General features: G+C 42.3%; 1 protein-coding gene across 2 annotated transcripts in view; it reads left to right on the forward strand.

The window, feature by feature from the left end:
* Positions 1–23,657, forward strand: part of LOC126188268 (ataxin-3-like) — a 146,600-nt gene that overhangs the window by 108,620 nt on the left and 14,323 nt on the right. Inside the window, exon 6 of one of the 2 annotated variants that reach the window (XM_049929839.1) lies at positions 834–1,275. The exons of the other annotated variant lie outside the window; for it this stretch is intronic. Coding sequence (XP_049785796.1) covers positions 834–947 — 114 coding nt within the window. The 3' untranslated portion in view covers positions 948–1,275. Of the gene's footprint in view, positions 1–833; positions 1,276–23,657 lie in introns of those variants that run through there. 2 annotated transcript variants of the gene reach the window in all.

Below are 23,657 nucleotides of genomic sequence, written 5' to 3' on the forward strand. Positions count from 1 at the left end.
TGCATCTATTTTTTGTAGACTGTATAGTGAGGGATTATCTGATCACTTCTGTCAAACACTGGTCCATACATATTATAGGCAAGACTGACAGCCTGTATGGATTTGTGTTCGACACTGATCCTTTGTATTAAAAAGAAAACAAAATGTCATTTTGTGCATAGGCATACCACAGTGTCACTAATGTTCATCTAGCTGACCTTGTGAGTGCGTATAGCACATGCCTTACACAAAGAAGTAATCAATATGCCCTTCTGCAACCAATATTGAATATGTACTGTAAAAACTGAGTACTGTTCACAAATGAATTTAGATCCTGTAGTGAGTAATTTGTTACTCCCCATGTTGGGAATTTCTTTTTTCTAGACAGATTAAAATATACAATTTTTAGGCCTCTGTGTAACAAAAGCGACTCTCCAGTTGTCAGTAACTATTTGCAAGTCTCATTCTTTACATTATTTCCAAATTTTTTGACAAGGTAATGCATTGAGATATTGTCATCAATCTGAATAGTAATGGGTTAGTCAGTCAGTCACACTTTATATTTCAAAGGGCTGCACTATTGAGGAAGATGATTGTACCTTCAAGGGACCACATAACAGAAATTTAAGCTGATAAAATCTACAACGTATTGCTGTTTCTTTACCATTATATTGGGCTGCGGGCTGCAAAGTAAAGTCTGACAAGCAGATAAGACTCCCCAAGTGCTGCAGTTTTTCTCCAATACCCAAGTATTTTAAATTTCGATATGAAATGCGCCCTCTCTTACACTTACATTTTAGTTAGCTGTGTGCCTAACACAACACAGCACAGTGACATAATGTCCTAATTCGCAGGAGGACTCAAATGATGACAATCGGAAGATAAAACATATAGCACAGCTTGGACGTCATTCAGAAATTAATTCAGCTATATTGACAATGGATAATAACCACCAAGTACGCGCATAGCATTTGGAACAGCTGTGGCTAGAAGAAGCTACAGCCGTTGCTATTGGTTGGCGCACACCATGGACAGAGTGCCAGACGCGACACAGAGGGAATGCCTAGCACAACGTAGCCATACATACCGGACTTGTTCCACACTGGAATCGGTATCAGACAGCACCTGAAGAAGACTGTGAGTCACACAGTTGAAATATCGTGCAGGAAAGACGCGAATAACTGGCAGAAGCCCAATTAATCAACATGACAATGCCTCACTGGGAAAGCTTGAAGAATTACAAGTTACGTATTGTCAAAAATACCCCACTTGCCATGAATATAATTTATCAACAGAAATAATCAACAAGGTAGAAAGTTTTAAGTACTTGGGTGAATGCATTCATGGGAACTTAAACTGGATATGCCATCTAGCTGACTTGTTAAAAGTTTAGGTTCAGGTGCTTTTGCCATAAAAATAATTGCCAACTTTGGGAACATAGAAATCAATAAATTAACATATTTTGCGAATTTTCATTTACTGATGTCCTACATGTTAATATTCAGAGGGAACTCCTCACATGGGCAAAAACTGTTTGTTGCACAAGATAAACTGAATAGTGTGGAATTATATGTGGAGGTCACACATCGGGCATCTGTTTAAACAGTTGGTAATATCAACCACATTTCATAGCACATTTGTATAGTTGTGAAATTTGTTGGTAACAATCAGTTGTGATCAAGAGTAGCAGAGGTATTCACCAATACAGTACTAGAAGGGAAAATGATCTGCACTTGATTCCTGTGGATCTAAATTTGATTCATAAAAGATTGTAGTACTCGGATATAAAATTCTTGTCCATTCAAATAAAATGGCTGACAGACAGCAGAGGTGTTTTCAAATTTAGATTAAAATTGTGTTTTCTTAATAACTCCTCCTATACCATAGAGGAATTCTTGAATAGAAATAATTATTTACATAACTAACAAATGTGATGTCTTTTGTTAAGAGCACTTGTGGTATATTATTTATGTGCTAATTAATTGTGATTCCAGTTTTGGGAGCTAGTTGATGAGACTGAGTAATTAAAGTGATTAAGTTAGGCATTTGTAACAAAAGAAAAATAAATGGTAAATACATAAAATAAGGGAAAGGCAACCACACATCTGTAGCTGACTGATGTGTGGCACATAGAAGCTTCCAACAGAAATCCATTTATAATAGCTTTTGCTCTTTGTCTACAAACCTGCCCATGGCCACAGCAAGACTGTGGATTATCAATAGCAGTTGCGGTGCAGGTGGGAGTGGTGAGGGGATAGGGAAGAACACCTGAAGTGAGGGTAGGGTGATGGGGTAATACGAGACAAGTCTTTCACATATATCTGAGTGGCAGTACAACAAGATGACAGAGTCCAGAGGGTGGATCACATAAAGAGTTAGGGAGAGGGGGAAAAGTGAGGGGAGCAAAGGAGAGGAAGGTGAAGGTGAGTAGGGAGGCCAGGAGGGAACAGGAAAGTGTGTTGGGTGGAGAAGGAGAGAGGTAGAGGGGAGACGGAGAGATGGGGGGGGGGGGGGGGAGATAGGGAGAGAGAAAGCATGCCATATGAGGGAATGAGGAAGAGTAGGGAAAAGGCGTTACATGATCTGTTTGGGGAAGGAGTAGTGTGGACAGAAAAGAGAAGGGAAAAGGTAAGTAGAGGCAGTGGAAAACAAGTTAGCAGAGGTTGAGGCCAGGGGAATTGCAAGAGAGCAGCTTGTGCTGAAGAAAGAATTCTGACATGCATAGTTCAAAGAAACATTTGCTGGAATGGAGTCTACAAATGGCTCATGTAGTGGCATAGCTGTTATTGTCATTAGTGTTGTGATGTGGAGCATTGGATAGTCAACTTGCAGCTTACACAGTTTGGTGGTGAGCATTCATACAAGTAGGCAGTTGATTACTTGTCATGCCCACATAGAATGCTGTACAGTAACTGCAGCATAGCTCATACGTAACATGGCTGTTTCACACGTGACCCTGCCTTTATTGGATAGGAAATTACTGTAACTGGACTGTGGTAGGAGCTGGTGGGCAGTGGACAGGTCTTGCACCTGGGTTGATCACAAGGGAATGACCTATGTGATGTAGGAATGGGAGCAAGATTAGAATAGGGATGGATAAGGATTTTCTGTTGGTTGGTTGTGTGGTGGAACAGTGGGTAGGATTCCCCTCATCTTGGAGCATGGCAAGAGGGAGTTAAACTACTGGTGAAGGAAGTGGTTGCACTCTTAAAGGTCATGCTGCATACCACAGCACTAATGACTTCAATAGCTGCTTCATTGAATGGCCATTTGAAGACTCCTTTCCAGCACAAGTTTCTCTGAACTACACAGATGGGAATTCTCTCTCCAGCATGTAATGCATATTCACAATCCCTCTCGTCTAAACATACATGAACCTGTTCCTCACTGTCTCACCTTGTCTTTTCACTTCTCTCTTCTTTCAACAACACTACTTCCCCATCTAGATCATGTACTGCATTGTCGCACTACTCTTCCTCCTCACCCCCATGTGGCACCCACCCCGTCTCTCTGTTTCTATCTCCCCCTTATTCTCTCCTCTCCCTGCCTCTCTTCACCACCACCTTTCTCTCCGTACCTTCCCTCCCTTCCCTGTCCTTTCTGTCTCTCTGTCTATGTATCCCTTAGGTGCTCTACTCTTGGAACTCCTTTCGACTTATGTCACACAGCCTTGCTACACCCTCCTTGCCTCATGTGTCCTTCCCAATCCCCTCCCTATTTCTATCTACCCAGTCATCTACTTTCAATAAACAGTCTTGCTGCTACTGCCAGTGTGTACATTTGCACGTCTGTGTGGTTGTGTATGTAAACATGTGTACTCTTATTAGAAAAAGAGCAAGAGCTCAGAAGCTAATGCTAATGGTTTTCTGTTACGGGTTTGTGTGAGCCAAGTACCAATTCTGTACAGGTAAGTGGTTGTCTTTCCCTTATTTTATGTAAATTTCCATTCAGTATTTTCCATTTAAATTGGAAACAATATTACAGATTTGGAAGGAATCTGCTGACGAGCAAGGTATTTTAAAAATAAATAAAATATATTGCAATAAACATTGATACAATAAAGGATATATTGAGGGCATCCTTAAAATCTATGCGTTATTGTGTTCACGTTCTGAAGAAGATGCAAAAAGGCTGAAGCAGTTGTATTTAATGTGATGATTTTCAACCATTTTCGAATTGCTTGTTAAAAATAGATACGAAGCTAGAATGGAACAATCTCATCAGGCAGTAAGTGAGAAATATAGATTGTGAAAATTTATGTAGGAAATGTGTACTATTTTAAATTAAGTGACAAGCTAAGCATTTTAGAAAATGAAGATTACATCACTATAGATGAAAGGGACAATTATTTAACAAAGGTACTGATGTAAGCAGTAACAGATGTTGCAACTGCAAGGAGAGCAAAAGCACTAAACTCTCATATAGAGTGAGGCAGCTATTTTAGAGGTGGTCAGAATTTCAAGCAAACAATTATGCAACACTAAATGACATGAGGTAAGATGGAAGACGGTGCAGTAACTACAGTGATATGCACCTATGAAGGCAGATAGTGGGCACTTTACAATGACTAGAGTAGTGTACTACATGATGCTAGAGTCAATAGTGTCATTATGCTACATCTGTCTGTAGTGTGCCTTTCAGGGTGCATATAGCGCATTTAGCATTGACTTTCATGCTTATCTGGGTGTAAGGAGAATACTTGGCCACTGTAGTCTTCATTACGAGGGGCACAAAAAATGAGAGGATCATGTGCCATTGGTCACCAGGAGGCCCCATCTGGGGAAGTTCGGCTGCCAAGTCTTATTGCAGGTGACACCACATCGAGTGACTTGCGTTCTAATGATAAGATGATGATGATGATGATGATGATAACACAACACCCAGTCCACGAGTGGAGAAAATCTCCAACCCACCAGGGAATCTAATGCACGTCCGCTGCAGGGTACCACTGAGCTAAGTAGGCGGACATGAGTGTCGCAAAGCAGACACGATAAACGTTATGTTAAGAAGCAGTAGCTATAGTTTTCTATGCCTATAAATTGTTCAAGGGAGAGATAGAAGCAGAAAAAGTACACAATGTGGTGCATAACCTGGTATTGAAAGTTACCTGGTAAGCAACAGCTGGAGTGTGTGGTACGGGATAGTGTCAGAGAGCACAATGGCAGCACTGTATTGCATTCTTGGAGCCTCTCTCTGTGCATAGAATACATGCTGCACATGCCTTCGTATTTACACACCACTATAACTACAGAGGGAAACATTGCAAGAATTTCAACGTGTCTTTAACTGTTGATATATCACAAGAGATTAAGTAGAAACACAGATAGTTGCTGTTGTTGGTAATGTTGTTGTTATTATTATTTCATTACTGTTATCATCATCATCATCATCATCATTACTGTGCCTCCAACAACCAGGAAGCAATTGCAGATAAGTGTCCTCCAGAATTTATTGTCCTTTCACAACTGTGACTACTTGTGATAGCATTTGGTACCTCCAATTCTGTGATTATTGAATATCTGCTTCTCCCAACTTCAACAAGGTCTTCCTTTCAGTCTCTTCCCCAGGATATTCTCGTCAGAGTAAGCCGGAGGGTACCAGTGGGGAACCAGCATCTTCATTCAGTATCACTGTCTTCACTTGGTTTAAGATTCTAAAACATCCTTCTTTCTAATTGTAGATGTTTGATATCATCAGTCACTATTTTATCTATTTCATTTTCCTGTAAGCAATAATGCAGTAACATAATTTTTGTTGCCTGGAGACAGCTTTTAACTAATGCACTAAAGTTGCTGTCTGTAGTCCATACATCAGTAGTGTTGATGAGACACACAGTTTGTGTAGATTGATCTGAACTGTAATTGAAGGTAACAACATAGAAACAGAAATCCTAAACTCTGTTTTCAATTGTTCCTTTACATAAGATGAAGTAGTGTCCCTGATTAATTGTATCAGTGCAAAGATAAGTGACATAGATAATAGTATCTGAAATTGCTAAAATTGAACAAAACCTCATGGCACAACGGAGTCCATATCAGAATGCAAGCAGAATTTTCATGTGGGTTAGGTCGTATTTTAACTGTAATGTACTGTAGGGCCTTAAAAGAAAAGCCGTGCCCAATAGTTGAAGAAAGCACGGGTAGCAGAATTGATCCACATAATAACCATCCAATATCATTAACTTCCATTCATTATAGAAGGTTTGAACACATGTAATGTAATGTGGTGTATAGAACAGAAAGACATTCATTCCAACAGGCAACCTGCTCTTTTATCACATGACATTCTAAAAGTCATTAATCAGGTCTATTAGATAGAGGCAGTATTTCTTGACTTCTGAAAAACATTCAATGTATCACAGCAGTGCTTATTAAGAAAGTACGATTATATGGATTAGCAAACAAACTTCATTTAAATGTTCAGAAATGTAAAATTGTGCACATCACAAAATACAAAAACTTAAAATCCTGTGACTACAATGTCTGCAAGTCACAATTCAATTCAGTCATCTTGAACAAATGCTTGGGTGTAACAGTTTGTGGCAGTAAGAAAGGAAAGTATTATACAGGTAAGTAAAGCAGATTGCAGACTTTATTTTGTTGGTAGAGTACTATTGCTATATTATTTGGGACCCACAGCAAATAGGAGTAACAAGATACATTAAACATAGCGATCAGAATGAATTGTCTTATTACTATTATTTTATTTCATTTATCCCCCCCCCCTGCCACCCCCTTGGGTGAGCATAACTGGAAATTCTCAAAAATCTGAACTGATAAATGCTTGAAATTGAAAATAAACTCCAGCTATCTCACATGAGCCTGCTTACAAGGTTTCAATAACCAGTATTAAGGGAGGAATATTGGAATGTGCTAAAGCACTCTGTGTGTCTTTTGTGTTACAGACTGTAGATAGATTGTTATGAATTCTTCATGCCAAAGATTGGTTTGCTTTGTATGTTGTGGTTTAAATATGTTCACTTTATTGGCAACATTTATTAATATAATGTACAAGACACAACAGCCTGAGAAACATCAAAAGACAAAACTAAGGAATAATTATATAAAATAAAAAATAAACACATACTGTTCACTTGGTAGAGCACTTGCCCGCGAAAGGCAAAGGTCCCGAGTTTGAGTCTCGGTCGGGCACACAATTTTAATCTGCCAGGAAGTTTCATATCAGCGCACACTCCGCTGCAGAGTGAAAATCTCATTCTGGATTATTCTTAAACATTTTCTCATCCCTACTGAGGACCATGGGGACTCCAGAGACTTTCTCATGTTTCCAAAGGTCAGAGAAGATAAAAGAGCAGTAAATGTATTGGTCTGAGTGCAACAGAACATAGCTGCTGGATTTGTGATTGCAATTTGTGGACAAAGTCTGATGCCTTGATAAGATCATTGCTGAGGGGCAGTTGCATCGGTTGACCTTAGACTTTAGTTTTTAGATATTTTTTGATGGATGGCTGGACAGGTGGAGGCCCAAGAGGACAACTGGTAGTGTTTCTGTCTAGTGTTGTGATTCATGGCACTGAAGGAATACCTTTGTCAGTGCAGATGTTCCACTAAACCGTTTGCTGCTGGGCGATGCACAGTAGTTTAGATGCGCTTCGTGCCTAATGAGACAGTGAATGTTTTAAAAGGTAAGAATCAAATTGCCTGCCTTAGTTAGTGGTAATATGAAGGTGTACTCTGAAATGAGCAAACCATCCACAAAAGAATGTTTCAGCAGTGATGTCAGCCAAGGGAGAAACTTCAGTCCAAGTAGTGAAGTGGTTGATATCAGTTAGGCAGTAAGTGCACCCTTCAGACAGTGGTAAAGGCCTGACGGTGTCTAAATGTATGTGGTTGAATCGTTGGATGGTGGGACAAATGTCTGAAGGGCTGTGCTGACATGAGTGATGTTATTTCATTGACACGCCACATAATGGTGCACAAATGCCTTGCAGTCTTTGTCTATTTCAGCTGCACAAGAACTTGCTCAACCAGGCTTGTCGTATTACGGACCTCAGACTGAGACATATCATATGACACAATTATCTTCTCTTGAAAGTTTACTGTCACAAATGGTTGTGCCTTCAATGTAGAAATGTCACAATATAACAGTATGGTTGACAGTAGTACTTCATGGGGCCAAGCTATAGACCAGATGGTTGTGCCAGTAAATCTCACAGTTCATTGTTGAATTGCTGTTCTGAGACAAGTGCTTTATAGTCAGCTGTGCCTGTAATTGCTTCTAGATGAGTGAGGGCGTCTGCTGCTTTATTCAGATCTCCCTCAACCTGAGAGTTGTGAATTGCTCTATGAAGTCCAAGTAGCTCTATGTAGTCCAAGTGGCACAGTTGACATTGCAGTACTTTGTCTAGTCTCTTGACAGGAAGTGTACATCAGGGGTTTGTGGTCAGTGACCAGTCTGAATGGACGAGCCTTTCTTGGCGCTACAGTATGGAACCGCGCAACCGCTACGGTCGCAGGTTTGAATCCTGCCTCGGGCATGGATGTGTGTGCTGTCCTTAGGTTAGTTAGGTTTAAGTAGTTTTAAGTTCTAGGGGACTGATGACCACAGCAGTTAAGTCTCCTAGTGCCCACAGCCATTTGAGCCGTCAGTGACCAGTGTAAACTGTTGACCTTTGGGCATGTAATGGAATATCTTGATGGAAGTGTACAACTCATGATCATGTTGACCAACTATGCTGTGACAGAGATAGCTTCTGGCTGAAGAACACTGAGGGCTGACCATTTTGGCCTATTCGTTGCTGAAGTACAGCACCTATTGCAGTTGCAGAAACACCAACTGTTAAAGTGAAAGACGCTTGCAGAACAGGCTGTGCTGAAGTGCATCCTCAGCGATAGCAGTCTTCACTTTCATAAAGGCTGTCTCAGCCTCGCTGGTCAATGGCAGTTTGTCTGTCGGTTTCAGTGAACCACACGAGTCCATTCAGTGGAGCAGCCAAGAGTGCATTGTTGAGCACCAAAGGTGATAGAAATTTGTGATGTTGAGGAATCACAAACTGTCACAAGCTGTGTGAAGTTGATTATGGCTTCTAATTTCTCCTGTGGCAGCTATGTTCATTGGTTGTTGAAGGTATAACTTAGGAAGTGGACCTCTGTTGCTCCAAACGCACATGTCGATGGATTTTTGAGTAATTCTTGTGAATGGAGGCAAGTAAAGGTTTGGCTTAAATTTTCCAGGTGTTTCAGAGCTGTACATCACCAAGACATCATCAGTATAGACATAGCAGGAGATCACACTTGACATCACCCATAAAGTGCTGGAAGGTTTGCACAGTGTTGCAAAATCCAAACGGCATCTTAGTAAATTCGGAGAGACTGTGTGGAGTACATACAGAGGTTTTAACTATGCGTTTTGGAGTGACTGCTAGTTGACAAAATGCACACACTTAAGTGTAATGTGTAAGCTATGGGCGGTAAATGCAGAATCTTCATTGTGCAGGGTCAGATAACAATAAAGGATAGTTCTAGTGTTAAACTGTTAGTAATGACCACATGGGTGCCATCTGTTGGTTTTCTTTTGAACTACTTGGAGAGATGAGGCCCAGTTGTTGCTTAATGGGCAGCAAATTCTGTGAACTAGCATGAAAGAAAACTCTTGCTTTACTTTAAATTTCTCCACCATTACGCAGCGATGTCAAGCATGATTTTGCAGGTCCTGGCGTAGTTACTATGTAATGCACTGTTGAATGCTGTACTGGTGCTAGTGAGGGTAGCTGATGAGTGATCTTCATGAATTGCCTATAGAGTTAGCATAGAGTTCTGAATATGGAGAATCACTTGCAATCATTCATCTGTGGCTGGCTAAATTAGGGGTAATGTCGAGGAGGTGAGGTCTGGTAGTAGTTTGTAAAATGACAAAAAGTCTCCACCACACCTGACATGAACTCCCACTCAAATTTGCAGTGTCATTGTCACACAACCCTACATCTGGATGATAGATCCACTAGTGGCAAAGAGGCAAGTCATTACTGCTTTGGTGAGGCAGATGAGAAGATGGGCACTCTGACACAACGGCATCTGTGTCCACTAGGAATTGCAGTTTTGCGTAATGCTCTGTGACAGTGGTGGCTTCTATTTGGAGAGTCAGTCCCTGTAAGCAGTGATTATTGAACATGTTTCATGTCTCACATGGGGGACTGCATTTCCACATATCGGAGTCAAACTGCATGAGGTACCAACAAACTTTTATGGCTGAAGCCGATCAGTTGCGTTCCATCAGTGAGCAGTGATTTTGCGACTGGCAACTGGAACACTGTGTTCCCAGAGCTGTGACCTGCATGGATTGCTCAGCTTACAATGTTGCAACAGTGTTGTCTAACAATGGGCAGATAAGTTACATTAGTGGATGGGTACATCTCTGTGATACGGTCTGCAGTTTATGCAAGTGTGTCTAGATTGCCAGTGTGTACTGTAAGTATGTTCTGCACTACAGCCATACATTCTGCAGAATGTCTTCATTGACAGGGTTACTGGCTTGAGCAGGCGGCACAGTAACTATGAAGTTATGCAGTCACCTAACTCCTCAGTACGAAGTAACTTTTCTAGGTACTTTGTTTCGGACTGCAACAGATGGGTGATTAAGGCATTTGTAATGGTTGAGTGTTGATGGGTGCTTGGTGGTGAAGGCAAAAGTCCTGTAATTCTATAGCCATATTGTCATTCAATCCTGTGACAATGTACCTGTACTTACAAGGAAAGATCACCAACTTGATCTAATATTTTAAAAAAGCATACATACTAGCTTTACTGTATGGTTAAATGATGATGGTGTCCTCTTTGGTAAAATATTCCGGAGGTAAAATAGTTCCCCCATTTGGATCTCTGGGCGGAGACTACTCAAGAGGACGTCGTTATCAGGAGAAAGAAAACTGGCGTTCTACAGATCGGACCGTGGAATGTCAGATCCCTTAATCGGGCAGGTAGCTTAGAAAATTTAAAAAGGGAAATGGATAGGTTGAAGTTAGATATAGTGAGAATTAGTGAAGTTCGGTGGCAGGAGGATCAAGACTTCCGGTTAGGTGAATACAGGGTTATAAATACAAAATCAAATAGGGGTAATGTGGCCAAGATACACGAAGCCCACACCTACTACAGTAGTACAAGTTTATATGCCAACCAGCTCTGCAGATGAAGAAATTGATGAAATGTATGATGAGATAAAAGAAATTATTCAGGTAGTGAAGGGAGACGAAAATTTAATAGCCATGGGTGATTGGAATTCGAGAGTAGGAAAAGGGAGAGAAGGAAACATAGTGGGTGAATATGGATTGGGGGAGAGAAATGAAAGAGGAAGCCGTCTGGTGGAATTTTGCACAGAGCGTAACTTAATCATAGCTAACACTTGGTTCAAGAATCGTAAAAGAAGGTTGTGTACATGGAAGAATCCTGGAGATACTAGAAGGTATCAGATAGATTATATAATGGTAAGACAGAGATTTAAGAACCAGGTTTTAAATTGTAAGACATTTCCAGGGGCAGATGTGGACTCTGACCACAATCTATTGGTTATGAACTGTAGATTAAAACTGAAGAAACTGCAAAAAGGTGGGAATTTAAGGAGATGGGACCTGGATAAACTGAAAGAACCAGAGGTTGTACAGAGTTTCAGGGAGAGCATAAGGGAACAATTGACAGGAATGGGGGAAAGAAATACAGTAGAAGAAGAATGGGTAGCTTTGAGGGATGAAGTAGTGAAGGCAGCAGAGGATCAAGTAGGTAAAAAGACGAGGGCTAGTAGAAATCCTTGGGTAACAGAAGAAATATTGAATTTAATTGATGAAAGGGGAGAATATAAAAAGGCAGTAAATGAAGCAGGCAAAAACAATACAAACGTCTCAAAAATGAGATTGACAGGAAGTGCAAAATGGCTAAGCAGGGATGGCTAGAGGACAAAAGTAAGGATGTAGAGGCTTATCTCACTAGGCGTAAGATAGATACTGCCTACAGGAAAATTAGAGAGACCTTTGGAGAAAAGAGAACCACTTTATGAATATCAAGAGCTCAGATGGAAACCCAGTTCTAAGCAAAGAAGGGAAAGCAGAAAGGTGGAAGGAGTATATAGAGGGTCTATACAAGGGCGATGTACTTGAGGGCAATATTATGGAAACGGAAGAGGATGTAGATGAAGGTGAAATGGGAGATATGATACTGCGTGAAGAGTTTGACAGACCACTGAAAGACCTGAGTCGAAACAAAGCCCCGGGAGTAGACAACATTCCATTGGAACTACTGACGGCCTTGGGAGAGCCAGTCCTGACAAATCTCTACTGTCTGGTGAGCAAGATGTATGAGACAGGCGAAATACCCTCAGACTTTAAGAAGAATATAATAATTCCAATCCCAAAGAAAGCAGGTGTTGACAGATGTGAAAATTACCAAATTATCAATTTAATAAGTCACAGCTGCAAAATACTAACGCGAATTCTTTACAGACAAATGGAAAAACTGGTAGAAGCCGACCTCGGCGAAGATCAGTTTGGATTCCGCAGAAATATTGGAACATATGAGGCAATACTGACCCTACGACTTATCTTAGAAAATAGATTAAGGAAAGGCAAACCTACGTTTCTAGCATTTGTAGACTTAAAGAAAGCTTTTGACAATGTTGACTGGAATACTCTTTTTCAAATTCTAAAGGGGGCAGGGGTAAAATACAGGGAGTGAAAGGCTATTTACAGTTTGTACAGAAACCAGATGGCAGTTATAAGAGTCAAGGGGCATGAAAGGGGAGCAGCGGTTGGGAAGGGAGTGAAACAGGGTTGTAGCCTCTCCCCCATGTTATTCAATCTGTATATTGGGCAAGCAGTAAAGGAAACAAAAGAAAAATTCGGAGTAGATATTAAAGTCCATGGAGAAGAAATAAAAACATTGAGGTTCGCCCATGACATTGTAATTCTGAGAGAGACAGCAAAGGACTTGGAAGAGCAGTTGAACGGAATGGACAGTGTCTTGAGAGGAGGATATAAGATGAACATCAACAAAAGCAAAATGAGGATCATGGAATGTAGTCGAATTAAGTCGGGAAATGCTGAGGGAATTAGATTGGGCAATGAGGCACTTAAAGTAGTAAAGGAGTTTTGCTATTTGGGGAGCAAAATAAATGATGATGGTCGATGTAGAGAGGATATAAAATGTAGACTGGCAATGGCAAGGAAAGTGTTTCTGAAGAAGAGAAATTTGTTAACATCGAGTATAGATTTAAGTGTCAGGAAGTTGTTTCTGAAAGTATTTGTATGGAGTGTAGCCATGTATGGAAGTGAAACATGGACGATAAATAGTTTGGGCAAGAAGAGAATAGACGCTTTCGAAATGTGGTGCTATAGAAGAATGCTGAAGATAAGATGGGTAGATCACATAACTAATGAGGAGGTATTGAATAGGATTGTGGAGAAGAGAAGTTTGTGGCACAACTTGACAAGAAGAAGGGATCAGTTGGTAGGACATGTTCTGAAGCATCAATGGATCACAAATTTAGCATTGGAGGGCAGCGCGGAGGGTAAAAATCGTAGAGGGAGTCCAAGAGATGAATACACTAAGCAGATTCAGAAGGATGTAGGTTGCAGTAAGTACTGGGAGATGAAGAAGCTTGCACAGGATAGAGTAGCATGGAGAGCTGCATCAAACCAGTCTCAGGACTGAAGACAACAACAACAACAACGTACTAGATATCGATTCCAGTAATCTACCCCTGGATAACTTTGGGCTGTAATTTGGGTAGTACACAGTCCTGACCTACTGTAAGTAGAACTTTTAAACTTTAATGCGCATGTTTTGTTTCTCACTCGCTCTGCCCCACAGCAGCCACCTAATACCTGAGTGTGAAGATCTCTACAGTGGAGAGAGTAAGAGGTTTGCAAAATACTGTTTTGACATGGGTAACATTATTTGTTCATTGTGTTGAAGTGCATGGTTCCTAACCTGTAGCTGGTGCTGGAGATGTCTTTGCCTTGGACATTTTCATTTTACGATTCTCAAACACAATGTAAATGAATGAAATGAATTGGTGTGTCATTAAAATAGCAGCTTAGTATGTTTTAGCTATTAAAGTCACTGTTGTGCAGCGTTTTCTTTGATTTTTAAAGCTTTCATAATCTTCCCATTACTTTGGTTTATTAATTTTGATTTTGAGGGGGCATATACAGCTGTAGAATGTCAGTGCAAGAATGTTATTAAAATAATGTTTAACATACGTACTTGTGAAACATACATACATGTGACACACATGTATATGACACATTGCATACTCATATTACTTACTATTTTTAGCATATAACATGTTCTCGAACAAGATTTCGAAATCGGATGGTCAGTTTGTCCACTCCTCTTTCCTTGCTTCCAACATCCCAACTTCGGTTGTCATTCTGCTATACAGTACTTCACACTCTGGCAGTAGGCAGGTGCAGTAGGGTGGAGCAAGTGACAAAGAAACAGTGCACATGAAGTTTAAAAGGTTTACTTTCAAAAGATAATAACTGCATACCATCAGAATTATGCCCCAAATTTTCGTGTGTGATCTACTGTTGTGGCTGATATCTTGCAAGTGTTCTTTTTCCCCCTTAAAATATGAGGTGGAGCTGGTGATGTTTAATTGTTAGTTTCATCAGCAGTCACACGTGCTAGCACGAACTATCTCTCAAGCGGTGAAAAGCACAAGACTGGGTTTTGCTGCCAGCATGATGGTGGTTTGACCCTGACATGGTTATTTAGTGCCCTAGTAGGTACATCAGCTGTCAGTGGCGGATCTTGCATTATAAAATTATGGTTCAGTATGCAGAAGGCACAGTGTGGTTGGCACAATGGTTCTTCATTTGACTTTCCAAGCGGCACACTGTGGGAAGCATCAGTTAATGCTGGAGATCATGTTGGAATTACCAAAAATGTTGTGGTTTAAATTTGTTTATTTTATTGGAAACATTTAGTAATATGAAATACAAGGACACAAAATAGCCCAAGAAAACGTTGAAACGCAAAGTAAGGAATAATTATATAAAATTAAGAATAAACGTGCATCAGCAGTCACATTGTGGAGCATAAACACGATGTGTCTTAATCATGTTTTATGTTGCTGTGCAATCAATTTAATACCTTAACTTTTCTCTCAACCAAATCATTATATCATTACATCATTTGCAAAAACCAAGATATTAGTTGGTTCGTTTTGACTACATTTAAAACTTCATCCATTATGAGTATGAAGATGGCCAGTGAAAGAAATATTCCTTGTGGAATTTTTGACATCATGGTCATGTTTCACTGTAGAATTATTTATTTATAAAACCAACTATTCCAGTTTTGGCCATGTTGTCATTATCAATTTGAATACTGCAGAACTGCACTATAACACATGTTAAAATAAAAAATAAAAATCTGACATTTATGTACTTTGTCATCACAGCCATATGTTGGGTATTTTATGTTGTTATCAACATTTATACATGTGTGATTTCATTTTTTTCCCAGCACAGAAAAGCCTTGAACATTTCTTGGGTATTCAGCCGGGTAGTGTAATCCAGAAGGCACAATATTAGAGCAAGCTGACTTCCTGCTGTCTTGAGGTGTTCCTAATGACTGACTGATTTCTGCCTTTACAATATCTCCCCCCCCCCCCCTCCCCTCCTGTGGGGGAAGCACAATACTGGGAGTCAATCAAGGATTCTCAGCAGTGCTGAGGCCAGTGTCAGACGTTTGTCTCTGTGGTTCTTACGATAGGAATGAATTTCTGTAAAGATTGCTGCTATGTTTTGATTGTTCTCAAGGCTGGATCCCATGCTGTGCTTAATTCAAACCCACTGTCCTTACTTATTGATCCATTGTGTAGTTTATATCCATTGTGTAGCTAGATCTCTACAGCCTTGTTTTAGAATAAAATTCGAGAAGACGTTGGATTGTTGCAAAAACTTTATGCTTTCGTAATTCAGTACATTTCAGTGGTCTGTTATCTGCCACAGTGGACTTCGTCTGCTGTTCATTGTCAGAGTGATTTTTATGCTCAGTGCATCTCTCCTGTACTGTACCCGCATACATTTTCCCACAGTGGCAAGTGATTTTGTAGACTCCTAGTTTGTCTAATCCTAGATCATTCTTGAATGTTCCCAGTAAGGCATTTATCTTGGTTAATGGGCAGAACATGGACTTGACATGTTTCCGGAGTATTGTTCCGATTTTTTGCTGATGTGTTCCTGGCATATTGGATATTTACCATTGCAACAGGGTTCTCTTCCTCCTCACCTGGCTGTGCACTTGGCTACATTGATCTAAGGGATGTTGTATCTGATGGTTGCCATTAACTTCAAGTAGAATACAGCCTGTAAGTGCTGCAGTTACATTGCTAGACTGTCAGAGTCAGACATGTGCTCTGTGCAATAAAGTTTTTAGGACTCCTTCGAATTATGAAAGGGCATGGCAGTAGGAATTATGTGCAAGTAAAAATGTGTCAGTGTATGGTAAACACTGTGTCCTAGGGTGACATCTGGTCTCTACTGATGAGCACATCCAAAAAAGGAAGTTGATTTTTTTTCTCCCCCATCTCTACTGTGAATGTAATGTTCTGGTGCAGTGAAATTAGGTGTTGGATGAAGTCTTGAAGGCAATGTTGTTCGTGCAGCCAGATTACAAAATATCATTTACATGTTGGAAAAAGCATGAGGAGTTCGTAGACTGCCAACTTCAGGGCTACTCTTTCAAATTACTCCATAAACATATTGGCTGCTGCTGATAACAGGTAGCCCATCGCTGCCTCATCTATTTAGTCATGGTGATTTACATCAAATAGAAAATAAGTTGACTTAAGCACAGATTCAAACAACTTCCTTAGCACTGGCCCAGACTTTCCTCATATGAGGCTTAGGGAGTCATTTAGGGGTGCCTTTGTAAAGAGAGATAAGACATCAAGGCTCACAGTCAAGTGTTCGTGGTCAGTTAAATGTTCTTCTGGGTGTCTGGATGAAATACACAAAATTCTGTATGTGGTGCTGGAATTTGCCTGAAATACACAAAATTCTGTATGTGGTGCTGGAATTTGCCCACAAAGGAGGTGAACATCACTATCAGATGTTTTGCTAATTCATGTGTCGGTGTGCCAACATTGCTAACAACTGGAGGAAGCAGCATTTCTTCCTCATGGACTTTAGGTAGTCCGTAAAGTGCCTTCTGTACTTGATGTGATATTAGAATTGTACAATTATCTTTGTCATGTGGGAAAAAGTCTATCTCACAACCTTCTTGGAACAACTCAAGTGCTTTCCTCTCTCCCTTACTGAACTGATGAATTCTGCCACTAGTAGGGTTATCGGTGTTAGTGTTGGATTCACCCTTTTCTTAGTACAGATAAGGTATCATGATCAATTATTTTCTCCGTACATTTGATGACAGTTCACTGAGGTTCCACTTGCAATAGTTGAGCTATAAGGCTTTAGTGTTTAGCAGTTCAACTACAGATGGCCAACTGCCATGCCCTGTTGGCTTGAGACCAGGTAACTGAACCTATCCACACCCACAAATCAGGAGAGTGTAGACACCAGCGAAGATGAAGCGAGAAGAGTTCTCTTGAGGTCCTCTTAAGTCTGTGTTGAGTGTACTGCATCCTCTCACTGCCCTCTGAAATGATCAGTGACCTTCACCAAAGATTGTGTGATTTGGTCCTCTCAGCAGAAAGACAAGGGAGGCTGAAAGGCGCACCTTGTTGTTTCAGTCTGCTTTGTCCTTCTGTTGAGATGCTCGGCATTAGTAGGCTCAAGCCAACAGGGCATGGCAGTTGACCACCTGCAGATAAAATGCTAAATACAAACACTTTGCGGTTAAACCACTGCAAGATGTAATGCCATTCTATCCAATTGTTACTCACACTGGTGCACCAACATATGAATTAGCAAAACACACAACAGTGATGGTCAGCCCCATTGTGGGCAAATGCCAGCCCCATATACAGAATTCAGAATCCAACACTTCCAGAACTTCTGACTGACTCAATACCATGTTGTGATAAGCTTCAGCATGGTATCTTGTTTTACAAGGGTACGCTGAAGAGACTTCCTAAGCCTCATGAGAGAAAAGTTTGAGCCAGCACTAGCATCAGGTACCTGCACAGTGGTGGTAGCCCCTTGACCACATAGGGATTGCAGTGTTGGTGCATGAGCTGGGGTACGGGCACTTTGGGCAACGGTTTACTCGCCAGGTAACTATTCCTGTGGCTGGGTGGTACCTGCGAGGAGATGCCCCATCTGGAATGGGTGGTACAGTGGAAAAAGATTTGCACATGAAGCAAGTTAAACATTCTTCCACTGGTGGCTATACAGCGCCAGCAGTCTCTTATGAAGCTAAGACATATTATAATGGGAGATATATGAGCCCAGAATGTTTCTTTCCTTGGCTATGCCATGGGAGGAATATAGGGCTCAGAGACAAGGCGAGAAATACGCCCCCTCTCCCCCCAATACTTGGTTTATTGTAGGATGGACGGGGATCCCTCTTTGACTACAAGGCTTTTGTTCTTTGTAGAACACCTCAAAGACAAGTTTGGGGAAGCGGCAGCAATTTCAAAAAAGGAAAGTGGTTCCATTCTGCTTAAAACGGCCTCTCCTGTGCTGCTTGCCTGTGATATCCCTGTCATTATAACCCCCCCCCCCCCTCCACACACACACACACACACACACACACACACACACACACACACACACACACACACACACAAGTCTAAATATGGTTCAGGGTAGCATTTTCAGAGATTTCCTTATACGAACTGTTGACAGGTTGTGTGCTAATTTGGAGCGACGAGGTGTCCATTTTGTCTGTCATGTCCAGTGGGGATCAAAAGACAACAGAGTGTATAGTGGAGCCTTTATCTTGGCCTTTGAAGATTACTCATTACATGACAAGGTCAAGGTAATGGTGTGTTGCTGTGTTGTCGAGCCATATATTCCTCTTCATGTGGTTCTGCAAATGCATGTGTTGCAATGCCAGCCCTGTCTGTAAGGTTGTGGCCATCAGTTGCACACAAATGTTCCTTATGTCCCCCCCCCCCCCTCCCCATCAACTGTGGGCAGCACCATTCCCCTGTTCACCAGAGTGCACCATTTTCAAGCGTGACAAGAAAATCCAGGAATAAAAGTCCCTTGACCACTTCACATTTCAAAAAGGCAAGAAGAAGTAAGATTGCTGACATACTACGCATATAGCAATGATGTATGCTACTGCTACAGCATGAGTCTCTTTGATGACTGTGTCATCACCCTCCGTGTCTTCTACATCTGGCTATTGGGGCTGCCTGACTACAGCCACCCCTCTGGTGGTTGGGATCCTCCTTCTCCTGCTTCCCCCCACACCTCCTTTGGGAGCAGTGATGCTCAATCTGCCGGGGATGTCAGCCCCCAACCCCTAGCCAGAGAAGCAACACCTTTCTCTGGTACCCTTTATATGGGGAAGAGTGCCCTTGGGATACTCCCTTCCTAAGACTCTGCTAACCTGATGGCTGAAAGTGCCACAATTTGTAGGTCGCAAGACTTTGTGCTCCTCCTCTGTCCCTGAATCTGGGGCAGATAAGCCCTGGCAGGAGCGTATCAGTGATCTAAGGACAAGAAGAGATTCTGATGGCCCATTGCTGGCAGAACTTGCATGATATGCCTCTGTGTCCGAGGCAGTGTTCCTTATGGTTTCTATGGCCCTGGACACCCCCTCCCCCAATGCCCGATTGGAAACAAATCTGTAATTACGGTGGCAGCAGGCAGCACTGATTCATGACTTGCCTCCTTGGTCCCTTCATGCCCCTATAGATACCAATAGTGTGATCCTCCAGTGGACCTGTAGTTTCTTTGTCTGCCACTTGGCTGTGCTACGGCACGTTTAGTGCGATTCTTTTTTTTTTTTTTTTTTCCCCCCCCTCATCGCCCTCCAGCAACTTGTTTGCCAGCAATGCGGGCCCTACCCTCCATGGCTGTCGGGCTATTTTAAGATTTGAACTGGCTATGAAAGCACATTAGGTGGTGGTTGCATGTATGTTCTGGACTGTGGGACTGTGTCTATAGCAAATATGTGCCACTCAGCACGACTTTCATGGCTGTGGCTGTTCACGTGAAGACATCTCTGGAATTTTCCATTTCCCTCTGACGATGAAATGTTCCAAAACACGTCTGCACTGTTTTCTGAGCTGTCCCCGCCCTTCCGAATATTGGGTGACTTCAATGCCTACAACCATTTGTAGGGTGGAACTACAACCACTGGCCGCAATAGAGAGGTCGTAAACTGTGTCACTCCCCTGAGCGTGTACCCAGATGGCTCTCTCCAAAGCTGCTTGGGATGCTTTCACGATGCAGTTGTCTAGAGCACAACTGCAGCCATTCTGTCTCAGCAGCTGCCTATGGTATCCTCTTCCTTGGGATCACCTGACCGGAAGACATTACCTCGGTGGACCCCTGAATTTGCCGTGGCCATTAGAGATTGCAGAGGCCTCTCCAGTGCCATAAGTGATATCCTTCAGTGGAGCACCTCATTGCTTTTTAAACGGCTTCCTGCCTAGGTCCGCCACCTTGTAAAACAAACAAGAATGCTGGGAGTGGTGTGTTACTCCCATTGGACCATGTACCCATCCTTCGTGGATTTGGGCAAAGATTCAACGCCTCTGTGGGCACCAGTACCTCACAAGTGCACCTGGTATCTCTGTGAATTGATCTCTGTGAATGGTGGTGTTTACAAAGATACAGACACTGTTGCTGAACACGTTGCTTTTTATTATGTTTGAGCCTCTGCATCTGAGAATTATCAGCCTGCATTTTGTGTCCTCAAATAGCAGGTAGATTGACTTCCTTTACTATTTACTGCATGTCACCTGGAACCTTATAATGCTCCATTCAGTGGGTGGGAATTCTTCATTGCCCTACCGCTTCGCCGTGACACAGCTCCAGGACCAGACCGCATCTATTGCCAAATGCTCAAACACTTATCAGTGGATTTGCATTGTCCCATCCTTGCCATTTCTAACCACGTGTGGAGTGAGAGTGAGTTCACATCTCAGTGGCAAGAAAGCATGATTGTACCAGTACTGAAACTGGGTAAGCGCCTCATGAGATGGACAGCTTTGACCAATTAGCCTCATTGATGTTCTCTGCAAGTTGCAACAGTGCTGACAATTTGGTCTGCATGGAGTCCGCAATTTGGTCAGCCTCAACATTTTATCACTGTCTTCTTTGTCTTGTATAGACTTAAGACACCACTTGGCATCACCACATCATCCTACCCACTGTGAGAGGGGTCTCGGGGGCTTTTTGTCCAGGACTTCTTGCCTCGTACTTTTTGGGTTCAGGTTGGTGGTTCCCACAGTACTCCCCATATACAAGAGAATGGGGTCCTACAGGGCTCTGTATTCAGTGTGCCCCATTTCCTGGTGGCTACCAATGGGGTAGCTGCAGCTGTGAGATCTACTTTGTCACCCTCCCTGTATGCTGACGACTTTTGCATCTACTATTGCTCCTCGACTGTGGGTGTTGCTGAATGCTGACTGCAGGGTGAAGTCCTGAAATCTAACCGCTGGCTTCTGCTTTTCCGCTCCTAAGACATGTCATGTACTCCTGTCACTGTCATATTGTCTGACTCCAACCAGAATTCTACCTCAAGGACCAGATGTTGAATGTGGTGGAGTATTATTGTTTTTTGGAACTGATCTTCGATGCTCAGTTGACATGACTTCCCCATCTTCATCAGCTTAAGCAAACATGCTGGTTGCACCGTAATACTCTGTGCTGTGTTAGTATCACCAGCTGGGGTTTAGACTGCTCCATACTTTTGCAGCTGTACGAAGCTCTGATCCTGTCTCCTCTTGACTATGGGAGCGCGGCATATGGCTCAGCATTGCTTTCAACATTGCATATGCTGGACCCGACCCACCATTCTGGGGTCCATCTTGCAACTGGTGCCTTTTGGACTAGCCCTGTGAACAGCCTATTTGCAGAGGATGATGTTCCTGCCCTACAGATGCAGTGCCAACAACTGCTGCTCAGCTATGCAATACACATTTACTGCTTCCCAGAGCATCTGAACTCCCTGCGGGTTTGGGGGCTAGAATAGACTGGAGGTCTGTTGTAAGAGATGACTAAAAGGAGACTCCTGGTTTTTGTCTTTATAAGTTTTGGTCCCATTTTATTGTTTGACCTTCACCTTTCAAAATTCTACTGAAGTGCGGGTCATTTGGGCAAGGATGCCCTATGTACTGCATCTTCTATCTATTGTGCACTGAGATGTTCTGTACCTATTATTGTAATGGAAGTGTAAATGCCCCTTTAATTCAGCCTTATGGGCAAGGACACCTTAGGGAGTGCATAATTTACATCCATTGTGCACTGTCACCTACTGCATCTACATGATAATGGATTCTTCATTTGCATCTAGTATCCAGCGCGGGTGCCAATGTGTAGTGAGGGAGGGGGGGGGGGGTAGTGAGGGAGGGGGGGGGGAAGGGTCATGAACCGTTTTGGTCATAGGCCCCTGACAACACAGTGATCGCACTGCTAATGCCTGTGCTACAGATTGCCCACGTGTGCCAAGGAGTAGGTGCCTATCTACCTGGGGCATTGGGACTCTCTGCACTGGCCATCCTGCTAGGTGTCCTCTATTGAGCCTAGGTGGTGCCCACGGGGAGAGCACCTGGTCTACATCTACATCTACATTTATACTCCGCAAGCCACCCACCCAACGGTGTGTGGTGGAGGGCACTTTACATGCCACTGTCATTACCTCCCTTTTCTGTTCCAGTCGCGTATGGTTCGCGGGAAGAACGACTGTCTGAAAGCCTCCGCGCGTGCTCGAATCTCTCTAATTTTACATTTGTGATCTCCTCGGCAGGTATAAGTAGGGGGAAGCAATATATTTGATACCTCATCCAGAAACGCAACCTCTCGAAACCTCGCGAGCAAGCTACACCGCGATGCAGAGCGCCTCTCTTGCAGAGTCTGCCACTTGAGTTTGTTAAACATCTCCGTAACGCTATCATGGTTGCCAAATAACCCTGTGACGAAACGCGCTGCTCTTCTTTGGATCTTCTCTATCTCCTCCGTCAACCCGATCTGGTACGGATCCCACACTGATGAGCAATACTCAAGTATAGGTCAAACGAGTGTTTTGTAAGCCACCTCCTTTGTTGATGGACTACATTTTCTAAGGACTCTCCCAATGAATCTCAACCTGGTACCTGCCTTACCAACAATTAATTTTATGTGATCATTCCACTTCAAATTGTTCCACACGCATAATCCCAGATATTTTACAGAAGTAACTGTTACCAGTGTTTGTTCCGCTATCATATAATCATACAATAAAGGATCCTTCTTTCTATGTATTCGCAATACATTACATTTATCTATGTTAAGGGTCAGTTGCCACTCCCTGCACCAAGTGCCTATCCGCTGCAGATCTTCCTGCATTTCGCTACAATTTTCTAATGCTGCAACTTCCCTGTATACTACAGCATCATCCGCGAAAAGCCGCATGGAACTTCCGACACTATCTACTAGGTCATTTATATATATTGTGAAAAGCAATGGTCCCATAACACTCCCCTGTGGCACGCCAGAGGTTACCTTAACGTCTGTAGACATCTCTCCATTGATAACAACATGCTGTGTTCTCTTTACTAAATACTCTTCAATCCAGCCACACAGCTGGTCTGATATTCCGTAG

This window comes from Schistocerca cancellata, chromosome 5 (genome assembly GCF_023864275.1).
Source record: "Schistocerca cancellata isolate TAMUIC-IGC-003103 chromosome 5, iqSchCanc2.1, whole genome shotgun sequence".
In the NCBI taxonomy this organism is placed as follows: domain Eukaryota; kingdom Metazoa; phylum Arthropoda; class Insecta; order Orthoptera; family Acrididae; genus Schistocerca; species Schistocerca cancellata.